The sequence below is a fragment of the Monodelphis domestica genome, chromosome 5 (assembly GCF_027887165.1).
Source record: "Monodelphis domestica isolate mMonDom1 chromosome 5, mMonDom1.pri, whole genome shotgun sequence".
NCBI classification, from domain to species: Eukaryota; Metazoa; Chordata; class Mammalia; order Didelphimorphia; family Didelphidae; genus Monodelphis; species Monodelphis domestica.
In genome coordinates, this window is record NC_077231.1 from 155,132,388 (window position 1) to 155,149,338 (window position 16,951).

At 34.4% G+C, this 16,951-nt stretch overlaps 1 protein-coding gene across 7 annotated transcripts in view; it reads left to right on the forward strand.

Annotated features, from left to right (window-relative positions):
- Window positions 1-16,951, forward strand: part of SEMA3D (semaphorin 3D) — a 242,136-nt gene that overhangs the window by 200,523 nt on the left and 24,662 nt on the right. For all 7 annotated transcript variants that reach the window (XM_056799465.1, XM_056799464.1, XM_016426051.2 and 4 more), the window contains 4 exons: window positions 8,183-8,405; window positions 10,206-10,294; window positions 12,228-12,269; window positions 13,710-13,867. In XM_056799465.1, the coding sequence (XP_056655443.1) occupies window positions 8,183-8,405; window positions 10,206-10,294; window positions 12,228-12,269; window positions 13,710-13,867 (512 nt within the window). The remainder of the gene's footprint in view (window positions 1-8,182; window positions 8,406-10,205; window positions 10,295-12,227; window positions 12,270-13,709; window positions 13,868-16,951) is intronic.

Genomic DNA, 16,951 nt, shown 5'->3' on the forward strand with positions numbered 1-16,951 from the left:
CTATACCCTGGCTGTTCCCATGCCTAATGCACTACATTTTTATTTTTGCCTTTTGGAATACATAGCTAAGGTGAGACTAAAAATGAATGAATATTCCAAGTATTTAAATTTATAGGATTTAATAATAATAAAGAGAGAGAAAGAGGTTTCTTCAGCCAAGTGAGCAGAGCAAAGACCCAGAGACCGACACCTGCTGTGCCCGAGCCAAAGCTAAAGTCCCCAAAGCCGAGCAGCAGCCTGGTTTCAGCAAAATTTATAAACAAATCCACTCCAGGGCACAACACAGGGACACAAGATAAGGGGACCCCAGGAAGAGTAAAGAATGCTGGGAAATGAAGGCCTCCTGACCACAATATTTTTTAAAACCCACACTAATAATGTTAATAACAATTATGATCTTTGTTGTAATAATAGCAATAATGAAAACATAGACATAATGTTTTAAAGTCTGCAAAATATTATGTGTTATCTGATTTTATTTCCTTGAAACCTACATTTAAGAAGCACCTCCTACACGAAGCCTTTCCTGATATACCTAGTTATTAACTCTAAATAATTCTTCAAATGATCTTTATTTTTCTCCTCTTCATGACTAAATTTCTCAAAACTATATTCTACATTCCTCATCTTAATGAGATGGTCTTCAGTTATGAATTTAGCATTCATAAATTAACTATCTTCCTCTCTAGTTGTGATGCTATGTTACAACCTTTCCAGTTTCCATTTTCTATACATATCAAGATGCCAATTTTAGAAACTTGTTTATCACATAGTTTTTAGGAGCTTAGATTTATAGATTCCATATTAACTTATATTTCTAGAAGAATCATCAAGAGATCTAGTCTAACCATTTCTGTTTAGAAATTGAAGCCCAAGAACCCAAGTAACTGGGCCAAGTTTCATATCTCCATAGTTAATAAAAATGCCTTCGATTTATATCACTTTAAGAGTGTAGGAAATATTTTCCTCACAACACTGTGAGGGAAGAAAGATAAACATCTTTTTTGCCCTATTTCCAGATGAGGAAAGAGAGTTTCAGATAGGTTCAATGAATCGCTTAGAATGAAATCGCTCACAGGTGTCATAGCTAGGACTTTAAGCCATGCATCTCAATTTCTTGTGTTTTTTTTGTTTTTTTTTTTAATTCTTTCCACTAGATCTAACTCCACCTCTGATATATGTTAGCTCTTATTTTAAAAATCCCTGCTATTTCAGCTGGCATCTCTCACTTCAGCAGTTATCACTTGGACAAACTAAGATATTACCATCATATTTGTATTCACGCCAGTGTCAGATTAGATCACATTTATTATGTTGTTTTTACTTTTATGTCAGGTTGCCAGGGTGAAAGTGTGTCATTCCTCCCTGCCTTCCATAACATAAGTCATCTTTCTGATTAGTTTAAAGGCAATTCAAACCTGTAGAATAGCCTGAAAAAAGTGGGTGGAGGAGACTTTAAAAAGCTATCTGCTGTATTGCCAAGAGGCAAAGTTCTTTTACTGGATAACATCCATTTTTTTTTCTGTTTCTTATCCTTTGCTTCCCAAAGTCTTTATTAAAAAAGTGCCTATACAAACATTTACATCTGCCAAACAAAATAGCATCACACCTACCTAGTTGTGGCTGCCAGCCATGTTACATAGGTGCATGGTTGCTATATATTTCTTTGTGGTTTGCCCATTTAATCAGATTTTTTCTGGACAGGTGGTGTTTCTTCTTGTCTTCCTCTATCTTTAACATTTCCAGAAAGGTACTTAATATTTGTGGATATTTTTTCATATCTCTGGTCAGTTTTCAGGGATTCAAATTTCATATCCAGTTTCCTAAATAGCATTCAGAGAAATAGATCATTGCTCTTGTCATTTACTGCCTAAATTCACTGGGGTCAAAATGGGAAAAGACACAGCGTGTTGGTGAGCTGAAGACAGAAATGTGTGTTCTAAGTTTAGGTATATGATGAGAGCCAGAGAAGAAGCACAGATCTTTTCAAAAAGAAAAATGTTGTGTTTTAGTACCAGAAAGTTTCAATAAAAGGATATTTGTGTTTCTCAGTGTTAAAAAATAGTTACTGGATTCTTTAGTTTGGAGCTATTTAATTCTCTTGTTAAACTTTTCTCGTTATCATCTTTGTCACAGCTTCTTCAGGGAGCATTTAAAGGGATCTTTTAACTCAAAAGAAGAGTAGAGCTATATGATACCTAGAAAAAAATCCCACCGGTTTCAGTGAACTGAAATAACATCATTTAGATCAAGATACACCCCAGGGACAGACTTTGTGAAATCACTTTCATTTGTGAAAGCACAAAGAATAAAACAGGAGAACGAATGCAGACATCCAAGGGATGACACAGAGGATAAAGAACTCATTCACATTTTGGCAAAATGCCACAAGGTTTAGAGAAAGTTTATTCTCAAAGGAAAATCTTTTCTGATTATCTGTTAGATTCTGACAGATCTCTTCCCCTTATTTCTTACGTATTTCTTTTACAATAAACATTTGTTGTTGTTGGAGATGAACACTAGATGTTATCATTTTACCTAGTCCTTTGCTAAGAGTTTCTTGGGTTCATCAGGTCAGACTTTCTGATACTTGAAGGTATTGTAAAAATTATGTGAAAGTGTGGATTGCTGCTCAGGACTCTGTTATAAATGTGTCTGCTTTCTGCCTGTGTCTAAAGAATCTAATTGTAGATATTTAGATGGGGGCTGAGAGAGGTATAGTTTTGTTTGCCACCTACAAAAGCCTTTCTGCCTTCCCTTTGAAACTAATGATTGCCTACTAGATTGGATCTAACACTCCCTAATGTATAAGCCATCGTGAATTATCTTTTTGCCTCAGCTGGAATGTGTAGCCTATAATTGGGGATTGAGCTCTGTATTCACTGAGTTCAGTACCCACTTTCAGCCTCTGCCTAATCCATTAAATATAGGGTACTTGTCCAACACTGATTTGCTCAATTCAGCTGCACGCTAACATCCAGAAACAATGAAGGAGAGGCATGAATTTCCAACTCTGATTTTCTCCAGTTGATTGCTTAAAAAAATCTCCAGGACACCCAAAACAGGATGACTTTCCATGAAATTTGTGTATGCGGACATGATTTCTAGTGCTTTGATTTCAACCTGCCTGGCATCTGCTGTGTGTGTTTGTGTGTGGGGGGGGGGGGGCAGAGATTTGTTGAATTGTCTAAGTATAGCTAATTAGTTCATAGTTGGACAGAATGGATGCTAGCAAATCCATTTAGATTTGGTTTCTTTTAAAACCACCAACCCTAACTAGAGATGTTACAAACTCCTGCCATTGGCCTTGAGTGACAGTGGATGGTGAGTCTGAATCCGTACAAATATAAGTATATAAGTAACTCCTGAAGGAAAAAAAAGGTTATATCCTTAAGGCCCAGCTGATCTCCCAACTACCTCTGCTGTCATCAAACTTTTGAATAATGATTGATAGTTGGGGCAGTTCTGTCAATGGGAGCAAAAAAGAAAGAAAACAAAAGAAAACAAAAAGCCTGAAAGTCATATACATTTATTCATATCTACATTTAAATTTATATCTCTATTTCTCTCTCTCCCTCTCCCTCTCTCTCTCTCCCTCCCTCTCTCCCTCCCTCTCTATTTCTCTCTTTCTCCCTCCTTCTCTCCCTCCCTCTCTCTCTCTCCTTCCCTCTTTCTCCTTCCTTCTCTTCCTTTCTCTGCCCCCTCTCCCTCTGCCTCTCTGCCTCTTTCTCTCCTTCCCTCTCTCTCCCTGCTCTTTCTCCCTCCCTCCCTCTCTCTCTCCCTTCCCCCCATCTCTCCCCTACCTTTATGTACACACAGAGACACTCGTACACACAAGTAATCAGTACATAATTTATACTTACCTTCTCCCATCTTCACCAAGACAAATTGTAAGACTTCCCACTTTTCTCATCTTACATGTTTTGTCATTTCCATCCTCCCCCTTGTGTTTATTTTTGTCTGGTTTAATCCTTAGTGGAAAAGCATGATATATGATGGGGCTTTAGTGCAGGAAGACACAGTACAGACTTAGCTCAGCTTAGTTTTTCCTCTCTTGAATCTTTTCCTTTCCTCCATGGTCTGACCTAGTCATTCTTGCCTTTGTACAACAGCCTTATAATTATAAAGAATTCTAGGTTTCTGACTCTATAATCTGATTTTAAGTGATTTTACTCCTTGAGCAACATGGTAAGGTTTGCTTTATTCCCAGGATGTCATGTTTTTCATTGCCTTGTCTTACAATGGCTCTATTCTCAAACACTTTACCTTTCATCTGTTTTCCATGATAAATAGCCTTGATGAGGGGATAGAACTTGGACTTTTGTCTTTCTTTTGCCTTTCTCTCTTTAGTTAAAATATATGAGTGAGTGAGTGAATGTGTGTGAGTGTTTTGGGGGTCATGAGGAGTTTCCTAATAAACAACAAGTAAACATATAAATGATCAAATGAGAGTTTATAGAAGAGCTACCAGACCCTTTCTTGCATATAGATTTGAAGGATGATTGGTATAGTAGTTAGATCATTATTTTGCAGTCAAAGGACCAGCATCCAGATCTGGATGTATAATTTTCTTAAACCACTAACTTCAGTCTTAGAATCAATGTTGAATCTAAAGCAGAAGAGTGTTAAGGGTCAGACAAGACAAGAAGAGTTAAATGACTTACCTAGGACCACACAGCTAGGAAGTGCTGGAGGTCCCATTCCATCCAGGACCTCCAGTCTCTAGACCTGGCCCTCAATGTAGGGAATATCCTAGCTGCCCACACCTGTATAATCATGTAGCAAATTAGCATATAGAGCATAGCAAATAGAGCCCTGGATGTGGAGTCAGAAAGACTGGTCTTCAACTCCTAGTGTAGACATTTTCTTACCATGTGGCTCTTAGCAAATCATTTAACCTCTCAACACAATTTTCCTCATCTGCAAAATCTAATAACAATGAACTCACCAGGTTATTGTGTAAATAAAAGAAAATACAGTAGTTAATCAATAAATATTTATTCAGCACATGAATTCAGGCATTATATTAATTGCTGGGAATTCAAAGAAAGGTCACAGATAGTGCTTATCCTTGAGCAACTCATAACCTAATGGAGGAGATAGCTTGCAAACATCTATGCACAAAGTGTAAACAGAAAAAAAAAGTCAACAACTAGTAGAGGGAATAGGCTGGAGTTAAGAGATTAGGAAAGTCTTTCTGGAGAAGATGGGATTTAAACCTGGATTTGAGAGAAGCCAAGAGGCATAGATAAGAATGGAGAGAGACTGTATAAGTGATAGCTTTTATTGCTATTATTACTTTTATTAGGCAAGTCACAACCTCCCTTGCCCTCAGTTTCCTCTTATTTTAAAATGTGATTTGAGTATGTAGCTTCTGGAGCCCTTCTAGATCTTAATCTATGATAGATGGTCCTAAAAATCAAAGTACAGACTTTTAACTTGCTTCAGACCTCCTTTTCTTTCCTAAGGGTATCCTCTGTTCTTACAGATTTTATCTTTATGTTCAATGCCATTTGTGACTTGTACTTATTCCCCTTTTTTTGACTGGGTTCTTCCACAATTTGCAGCTTCCCTTCTAGAATAAAATAGAAGTCAAAACTCCATTTTATTGTGTTTCCATCCCTTCCTCCTATAGGAATATCTTAGACCCCTGAGTGGGACAGGAGATGTTTAACTTTCTCTAGGCATAGGCAGAATTTGTTAACAGCAATTTCCAGACTAGTAGGCACCTCCTTAAGCCTTCCCCACTCCTTCAAGCAGGGACATCACCCCATGAAGTTTGATGACTTAACTTTGATGTAGACTATGGTTCTCAGTTTACCCAAAGAAGGAACTGCAGCAATAGAAAATCGAAACTTTCCACTTAAGTTTCCGAAGTTCTGTCTTATCCTGATTTCTTTGTAAAAGGATACATGCAAAAGTGTGTTTCTTCTAACGTTCATCTGTTCACTAAATCATACATGATTTTTCCCAGCCAGTGAGAATCTGTTTAAATGTTGCTGGCTCTATATATTATGTGGGCAATAAAACTATCTGAGAACTGGAATTTGGCAATAAACATTTGTTCAACTGGAAAGAGATTTGCAGATGGGACCTGTGAATAAAGAACAATAACAATACCATTAACTACCATTAAAGGTCACACTTTAAAGGTCTGCAAAGGACTTAACATAATCTCATTATAATTCTACAATAAACCTCCGAAGAAGTAGAACAGGTTTCATTATTATAACCTGCAAATCACACATTCTAAATCCTTATGCCTCCTCTAGATATAGTATATTGATTTTAATAAAGCACATTTTTAAGGAAAAGTGTTTTCTGACAAAAAATATTGCCTAATTAATGTGAAAAGAACAATTTCTAAATTCTTTGCTGCTTACTAATAAACTCTCAATAGAAACACTATTTAGATTAGTTATCTCAGTTCTCACCTGCAGAGGGCAGTGTAGACTTATGTTTGAAATAGATTTGTTATAAACTCAAAAGACAAGATATGTGAATTGGAAAATATCCAGATAATTACGTTTTGGGGCCTCTTGGGGGCAGCATAAGGTTTCTTCTTCAGCTCACAATGTAGTTCTCCAGAATACTTCAAGTCAGAAATGACTTCAGATTCCAATGAGGGAAGGTAAAGGCTGAAAACAAACAAACAAACAAACAAAAGGTTTTAGAAATTTAGTTGCATTGATTAAAACAAAGTTATTTTTTTCTTTCAGGCAACCGAAATTTGATTTTATTCTTTTTAAATGGGAAGGCTTTTGTTTCAAAGGTGGACTTTCTAATTCATTTAAAATAAATGAAAATAAAACCTTTAGCTAAAATTTTCTGTTGTTTTTCCTTTTATATTAGTCTCCAATGGACACCTCCTTCATTACAAATGCGTTTTTTCCCCCTTTAAAACAGATAAATAACACTAATTTGGCATATTTTCCAAAGTATCAATTCCTTTCCTGGCTTTTATTATGAAGCAGTGGTTTTCCTTCCTGGTTGAGGAATTCCCCCCACCCCATGTAAATAGGCTGCCTTTGGAGGAGAGATGTCCAAGACAATGAGGGGTTGTGACTTGCCCATGATCGAAAGATTAATATGTGTCGGGGCAGGTGAATCCAGGTGGATTTGTCTTCCTCCAAAACTCTGGTTATCAGCTATCGATTCTAAAATACAACGTCCTTTCCAAGATTATGGGCAACACCAGAAGTTAAAAGTTTGTGCGTCTAATACTTTATGATAAACTATCTCCAACTGACCTAATTTCTGGTCTTCATTGTTTTATAGAAAATCAAGATCAACATCTTACACATGGATACTTAACAGTTTATCTTGTCTTTGACCATCACACCCACTTTATGAGATGGGGCTCAGAACAATAAGTTGCTTGCCTGTGGATACATATTCATACTATAAGATGCTGTATCAAGCCTTGAGTTCTGGCTCCAAATCAGTGACTCTCCCCTGGCCAATACATTTTTTGTTAATTAGAGTAAAAACTCATCCAATAAAGCAGGCAGTTAGTAAGAGACTTAAGATCATTTGAAAAGATTTAAGAAACTTGACTATGTAAATCATTGCACATTTAAAATTTTTTTTAAAAGAAACAAAAAGAAAAGAAAAGCATGATAAAATCAGTCTTTGAGTTTTAAAAGAAGTTCGAGCCTGGTTATGAAAATTAAAGAGGGAGAAGCAAGATGTGATGGGGATGGGGATGGAGGTGGGGGCTTAGAGCGGACAACTATTTGCAGATATCTGATCTCAAACACCTAGGAAAAAATTATGCTGGTTTTTTTTTCTTCAGCACTGCTTAGCTTTCCATCTAGGGCTAAATGACTAGAAAAACCTTCTCTATTCCAGTATTTGTAAAGGTCCCAAATCATACATTTGGACCCATATATGTTTGTATACATGGATACACACACACACACACACACACACACACACACACACAGAGCATGATCAGAATAGATACAAACTAGATTTATTTGAAGAATGAAACTTGTATATAATAAATGTTCACTGTAGACACATTCAGCTTTCCTAATGGATTTTGCAAACTTCTCAATTGCTGCAATATTGATAATTCTAAGCTTTTAGAAACCTCACCAGCTGGCAGTAAATGTGATTTTATGCAATGTAAAATATCTTGTGGAGGGAGGCAAATACCTTTCTACCTTTTTCTTTTCAGTGTCCAAGCAAAACATATGATCCATTGATTAAGTCAACAAGAGATTTTCCAGATGATGTCATTAGCTTTATAAAGCGGCATCCTGTGATGTATAAATCTGTATACCCAGTGGCTGGAGGACCTACTTTTACCAGAATTAATGTGGATTACAGATTGACACAGATTGTGGTAGATCATGTTATTGCAGAAGATGGTCAATATGATGTCATGTTTCTAGGAACAGGTAAGTTGGAAATTTCACTTTATTGTCTTTCAAAAGACAAAAATTGTCCAAGAAATTTGAAAAAAATTGATGATTTTTTTCTTGTTGAAAAATACCTCTATTAAGGTTGAACCTAAAAAGGCTGTGAAAAATGCTCAGTATGACTTGATAGGAATGTCAAAACAGTTACTGGAGTCAGCAGAGTTTTGATTAATTATGAATTGGAAAGGGATAAGGAAGGCATTATCCTATAAATATAAATGTTGCCTATTTAGTGTTTGTTTTTAGCTTAAATAATTCAAATATTGGTACATAAAAGTTTGCATTGTAATGCTAAGTCTGACAACAAACTAGATTTAAAGTACATACTTCAAACACATTAACAAATTTAAGATGAATAGGTTTTGGTTCAGATAAAATAAAGAAAAAGATATGGAAGTGAAATCAGAGAAGACAAAGCTTAGAATGTTTTCTAAAAAACTGTTTCAAGGCAACTATATTGAATATTACAATTGAAAATTGTAAACTGTTCATTTTTGAATTTATAAAAGATATATATATTAAATCACATTCCATAAAAATCCAGTGTGACTCCTCTAAATCTCACTCTTAAGAGTTTAATACCTAAAATATTCTAGAACCACCAGGTGGAGCTACATAGTTTTAACTGAGATTGTTACAGTAATAGGAAACTGGAAATATGCCCTTGTATTTATATTTATGGAGGATATAAGATAATATTTCAAAGATCACATGGCCAATTTCATGAAAATATCGATAATTTTTTAAAAAGCTAGAATAGCTTTCCTAGCTCAAGGTCACAATAATTATAGCTGAAGTATATGTATTAGGACATTATTTACCAACATAACCTTCTGTTGTATTCCTGAAATAAAGGATAACACATAGAATTATATCAAAATGTTACATGTCCAATTTAATTCTAATTAATTCTAATATTTTAAAAGATAAACTTTCATTTTCTTTTCTGCCCTTATTATCTTTTTTGCAAGGTAAACCCAATAATTTCAGGGGTGGAAATACAGTTCTTTTCTTAGTAGCAGTAAATGCACCAAGCTTTAGTGCATTACAGTTGTACGTACTTCTGAAGTAAAAGCTTATAAAAAGAGAAAGGCACAGTGATACAGTTCTAAGTTTTGGATTTGACTCAAACGGACTTGAATTCAAAATCTAACTTCCGTGTTTCTTACCTGCCTATTGTTAGATGAATTACTTAGCCTACCTGGGCCTCCGTTTCCTCATCTGAAAATTCAGCTTGGAACAGATGGCCTCTCTAGACCCGTCTGGCTACACATATCTCTTTGTTAGAATAATTATCCTTGAATTTGTGTGTGATAAAAATAGTTTAAAGAAAACAACCCTGAATTTTGTCTTTCAAAAGAATGAAGAATAAATATTATATTTTAAAAGCATTCTTCAGTTTCTATGCGGTTGTTCCATTAATAAATATATCCCAAGAATTATTATTCTGCATTATATCCTCCCTAGTATATGTGAGAATAGTTCAAAAGTTTCTCAAACACTGTATGTGCAGTCATTGTCAAGAACATTGAGAATACCACATCTTTCAACATCCCCTGAATGTGTGTATTATTTTTGGGAACAACAGAAAACTTCCAATACTTTGGCAGGAAAACTATTATATACATCATTTCTCATATATTCTATTTATTTTTGTCTGGATTCTTTCAAGATATTTAAAGAAAAGTAATATGAGTAGTAGGAAGACTTAGAAATGTGTTAATACTTAAGGTAGAAAGCAGAAGAAAGGAAGTTCATGAATGATGTATTTTGTTTTAGACATTGGAACTGTACTAAAAGTCGTCAGCATTGCAAAGGAGAAATGGAATATGGAAGAGGTAGTGCTGGAAGAATTGCAGGTATTCAAGGTAAGACCCAAACTCAATAAGGCCTATAAACAGCATCAAAGAAAAATCAATGATATTGGGTTTTTTTTAATACATTCTCTCTCAGAAAAAAAACAAACAAAAAATCTTTGAAGGCACTTTCTCTCATCCCACAAAGAAAATCTATGGGAGCCATTTACAATTAATATTTAGAAAAGGACTAACCGTCTTGCGTGACATCCTGTGAAATTGAGAGCATCCAGGAATACCTTTCTTTGCTGTGCATTCTTTGAGGATATAGTCAAGGCTAAAACTGTCATGTCAGATTAAAGCTTCAAACCTCTTTAGTTTTCCAGATGCTCTTCTAAAATATAAATTTTACTTTTGCTTTTTTTTTTTTAATTGAAGTTGAAGAAAGTATTGGAGAGTTTATAAGTCATTCTTCCCCCTTCTTCCCTGGAAATATGTATAGGCAGCTAGGTGGCACAGTGAGTACCAGGCTTGGAGACAGGAAGTCTCATCTTTCTGAGTTCAAATCTGGCCTCAGACACTCCCAAGACCTGTGACCTTGGGCAAGTCACTAAACCCTATTGGTCTCTGTTTCCTCATCTATAAAATGAGTTAGAGAAGGAAATAGCAAATCACTTTGGTCTCTTTGCCAAGAAAATCCCCAATGGATTCATGAAGAATCAGACATTACTGAATAGAGAAAAAAAGTGAATTTATATATGTATATGTATATATTAGACACACATACCTATGTGGTTGAATTTATATATATATATATATATATGTGTGTGCATATATTTATGCAAATACATAGATATGTGAAAACTATATTATAACAATAAGCACTAGTGTATGCTTCAATTACTATTTTAAAAGCAGTGGCATACCATATATCTTTGGATCTATATCTTATATATTTATCTCATATATTTTATTTCTAGATATATATTTCTTATATATCTATGGAATTTTCATAGTTTCAGTACTGTTCACCCTTATAACAATGATGAAAATGAATCTTAAAAATCAATTCTAAATTGTATCTGTTATCTGTTCCACCTGATTTTTAATTAAGTTTTTTTTCTTTTAAAGAAAGATGAAAAGGAAATTTATCTGATTTTCTTATTCTGAGAGACTACAGAAGAACAAATCCTTAGAAATATGCCATTTTTTCAACATCTAAATGTTTTACTATTCTTCCTTGAACCTGTAGTACTTTCTGTGAATGTGCTTATTTTTTTAAGTGGTTGTTTTCACATAAGCCTTTAACACTTCTAGAAAGGGCCAAGCCCTCTTCAATGAAGGGCTTAAATTAATTAACATGTTGAGTTTCAAAGGACCAGGTTTATATGTTGATAATAACACTGGTAAAAAAAAAATGTTTTACAAGTCTAAGAATTGTCATCTTGCCTCAACCCAAAAAAAAACCAAAAAAACAAAAAAAAAAACACACACACAATACCAAAAACCTAGAATCTTTTGTGGTTCCTAAATGGTCATAACTGTCATTTAGACCATTTGTTAAAGGAGATTTTTAGGAAATGAAACATAATAAAATGGCAAAACTTGAAAAGTTTAATAGGTAATAATAATAAGTATGAGGATATTTGTTTATACTGTATAAAAGTATGTGAAAAACAGTTAAGGAAAGTTGATTTGGAAGAGAAAAGTCTTCAAAAATACAAAAATATTAAAAAGTTAAGTATTTCTTTTATGTAGTTGGTAAAATAGTTTTACTAATAGGATTTTTAGAAAATATATCATTCTGATAGTAAAATATCCACATGTGAAGGGAGCAAAGATCCCTGAAAAATTTAGCTAATTGCTACTTTTCCATGTCAATGGATCAAGTAGATTTTGAAGTTTAGTCACTTAATTACTATGTATATGATATCATATTGATTAGTTAAAAGTGGAGGAAATGTAATGCTAAATATAGTCATCAGCAACTATTTTCTATTTTCAGAATCCTTCATTAATCTTGAATATGGAGATGTCTTTGAAGCAAGTAAGTTCCATGTTTATTTTGTTATTGAGAAGGAGATAATTTGTTTTCTAAGCAAAGCCTGTTTCTTTGAATTGTTGAGATACCTTTGCACAAAGTAGGCAGTGAATGTTGGTTGAATTAAATTAACTAAGGGAGCAAAATCAGTTGTAGTTGAACATGAAGATGATTTTAGTATATAGTGTCTTTCTCTTTCATCCAGTTATGGACCATTGTATACCCCAGTTTTTGTAGAAATTCTACATTTCACAAATTAGAAAAAAAGAAACTTTCCTCTCCTATTTGTACTTGTAATGGAGGCCTTCCAAATTCCTTAGTCTGGGTCCCAGTGACCTCTTGAGAGGTCAGTGACAATCCTTGATTCCACAGGGATTATCTTATGATCTTTGAAATCCAGCCCTTACTTCCTATTTCTCTGGAATGTTACTCCAGATCTTAGCCGATTCAAATGAGACCAAATAGTTTTAATTACTCTTATTCTAGTCTCTGAAGTGATTATGACTTTAGGGTCAGTTAGAATAATGCCGAGGTGGTCTTGACCTATCTTAGCTGGTCCAAAAATAAAGAAAGAAAATGAATTCTAGCAGTAAGTCACACAATGATTATTTCCCAAAGTTCTAACTGTGAGATGATCTCAGAGAGGGAGATTTAGTCCCTCTAGCTCAAGAACAGCATTACATACTCATGTGGCTTCTACAGTCACCACCTTCCTAAGATGTGGTTCTGATGCAACCATAATGTCTATGCCAGTGCTTTTCTAAGATAATTGTCCCTGATTAAAAGGTTCTCTTTATATAAAGAATAAATACGTCAACTTTAACAGCTCACAGATTCTTCCACTTCCCTGGAGATTTCCATTTTTACCAGATATTCTTTGACCCTAGGCCAGAGCTCGGACAGCTTATTATCACACATTACCCAAGATGGATCAACATTTCAGTAGCTAATGAAGTGATTTGTTAATTCTGTGGGCAACGTTTATAAAGCTTTTTGTGATCCTTTTACATGGAAGTAGCCATGCAAGGGAAACGATCCTTCCGATCATTAGATTTGTCTATGGCATCTGCACTTGATATAAGCTACCAATGTACATTTTCAACTATCAAGGAAGAATTTGACATCTTAATTCCTCCAGTCTAGCAGCTGGTTTTTGACCTTCTTAAATTTCTGCCCATGTTACATTAGCTCTACAGAATGCTGTCCCTGTTCTACCATAGACATCCTGCCAACCACTTGGTCTGCCAGAGTGGAAAGTGATTGACTGTTTTTTTCACTCATCCTTGTGTTTCTTCACAAGTGTTTTATAATGGGCAGGAAGCTCTATGAACCAGAGCAATATTTAAGCCAATGAGTGTAGTATTGGGGGCGGGGAGGAGGGAGGAAGAAATTCTTAAGAATGGCCTGAAAGATGCTTCTAATTCATTTGCTTTGCCTGATTTGCAGCAACAATTGTACATTGGTTCCCGAGATGGATTGGTTCAGCTCTCTCTACACAGATGTGATACGTATGGGAAGGCCTGTGCAGACTGTTGCCTTGCCAGAGATCCCTACTGTGCTTGGGATGGAAATGCATGTTCTCGATATGCACCAACTTCCAAAAGGTAAGACACTTAAAAGGTTCATTTAAACTCTCTGTTCATAAAGAGCAACTTCCAAAATTCTAGACTTACTTTCTTAAAGAATAGATATTGGTAATACCTATATACTCTATCAGTAGTGAAATTAAAAACTATTTATGTTTCTCTCTATATATAAATTTTAAGGTATATATGCATGTATCTACATACACATATATATTTAATTTTATATTGCATATAATTACATTATATATGCAATAATGCACATATCTATAATGTGTGTATATATATGAGTATATATATATATAATTTTCTTTAAATAAGTTAGAAATTTAAAATAGGTCCCTTAGAAATAATGAAATCTATAATTATACTTCAATAAAATAATTCTGACCGATGTTTTGTATACCTTTTTCATTATAGTTAAAATGAACATCAAATCTGTTTTTCTTGACTTCTTTCTGAATATATAGGGTATATGTATACACAAAATTTTTCTAAATGTCGACATATACAAATATTATACATACATGCTATATATATATGTATATATATATATACACACACAAGTCTATAGATGAAACAATATATAAATGGAATCATTTACATTTAAAGACCAAATATTTAAAACTCCTTTTTTTTTTACCTATGGAGAATGCTATCAAATAATCTTTCCATGTGTATTATGTTTACCTTTGTAAATTTATGTTTGTTTATTTATAATTCACCACTTCCCAAAAAATCCTTTGTTTAGAAAATGTTAGCTTTCTTTCTCTTTATAAGTCTCTCTCCCTTCCATTCCATTTCCCCTTCCCATTCTCCTTTATCTTTCCAGGATTTTCTATTTTGATTGATCTAGAAATGCAAAATTTATTCTTTCAAAGGTTCTATCCCACTAATAGCTAATTTGGGAACTCTGAGCTGCACCTTTTCCTACTTGAGGAATTTTGCCCTGCTCTATGCAATATGGAAGCCCTACTACCACACTTTAGAGCTCATCATATTGGTGCTCAACCCAATGCAATATTCTATACCCCCCCCAACTTATCTTACTGCTAGTTAGAATTCTTAGATCAAGAAATTGACCAGCATCAGCTTCCTCATTAGCCAGGCTTAGAAGTATATATTACCATACCATACTATACCATACCATACCTCCTTACTACAAAGGCAATGGTTATTTGATGACCAATTTTTTTTTTAACCCTTACCTTCTGTCTTGGAGTCAATACTGTGTATTGGCTCCAAGGCAGAAGAGTGGTAAGGGCTAGGCAATGGGGGTCAAGTGACTTGCCCAGGGTCACACAGCTGGGAAGTATCTGAGGCCAGATTTGAACCTAGGACCTCCCGTCTCTAGGGCTGGTTCTCAATCCACTGAGCTACCCATCTGCCCCCTTGAAGACCAATTTTTAAAAAAATGAATCCAGTTAGGCAATCTGTGTAAACTTTGTAAAATGACTTGAAAGTTTCACATCAGAACTATTTTGAGTGCAAAACTTGTATTAATTGTTTATAATTTTAAAAAATTTTCTATTTTTTACTGTACAGTAGATATTGAGATTACCACCATTTGTCAATATTTTCCTGGACAGTGACAAAGTAATAGCAACAAAGAAGACAAGACCAGAATCCTAAAGGATGGTTAATAATCTCTTTTAATTGTCTAACCTTAAATATCCACATGTAATGAGACTGAGTAGTAATCCCAATTAAGAAATAGTAGATATGAAAATAATTTTTATAAATTAATATGAAAATAGTAGATAAGTATATATTTCTTGTATTTTTCCAGAAGTGAAAGAATAAGAATGCTTGTTGGCCAGTAATAAATTATGATGAATTGATCATACTTTACAAAAGCCAGTATTTAGAAATATTCTTGACATTATGCTCTTTCTACTAGTGTGAAATATTTTCTGTTCAAGTGTTTTCCTAAGACTATAGTATTCCATTATGATTTTTTTCCCTCTCCAACATCATGTCCATAACAAGAAAAAGGTAAAATGTATAAATCTTGTCTGACAATTATAATTCAATCAATGCCAGTTTTATGAAAGATCCAGGATTTTGTAGAAGGTTGAATTATGGTTACTGGGATATATATGGTCTCAGGGTAGAGTTCTGGACTTGGAGTCAAGTTGACCTGGATTAGAAATCCTGCTTATGATACTATCTGTGTGACCCTATAAATTGCTTCACATTTTGAGCCTCAGTTTCATTATCTGTCTAACTTATGGTGTCATGAAATTCAAAAGAAAAAATAAGCTATTTTGAAAATTCTAAAGCACTACATAAATATCAACTCTTACTATGGTAACTATTATTAGAGAAGGAAGGAATAATAAATAAACATTTACAGAGAATTACCATGTACCAGACACCATGCTAAGCATTATAAACAAATATCTCATTTTGATCCTCATAACAACTCTGGGAAGTAGGTGCTGTCAAATTCCCAATTTTCCAGTCAATAAAACTGAGGAAAAATAAAGTGACTTTCCCAGAATCACACAGCTAGCAAATGTCTCAGATAAGATTTGATCTCAGGTCTTCCTGACTTTAGGAAGGCATCTGCGGAACAACCTTTCTGTTTCTTACTTCTAACTGCCTAGCATTTACATACAAATTTGCAAAGATTTTTGCATATATTCTAATTTGATTCTCAAAGCCCACTGTGAGGTAGGTGTACCATTTTATAGGTGAAGAACTTGACGCTTAGAGAGATTAAAAACCTTGAGCATTGTTACACACTCAGTAAGTATCCAAGTTGGGATCTAAACTCATGCCTTCCTGATTCAGACCCAGCACTCTATCTACCATGTGCCACTTAGTAACCTATCTTGATTATCACCATAACTCTTCCTCTTCCTTCTTCTCCTTCTCTTCCTCTTCCAATTACGACTAAAAAACGACCACCACCACCACTACTATTTCTTTTATAGTCTGACAAAATTAAACAGCCAAAACAAATGGAATGATTTCTTCCAATCTTCCAGTTATTGAAAATCAATATAGATGAGTATTTATGCCCTCACAATATTGATGAATGTATCAAAAAAAGATTATTAATCATCAAATCTAGTTCAGAAGAAGAAATGAGATTATTAG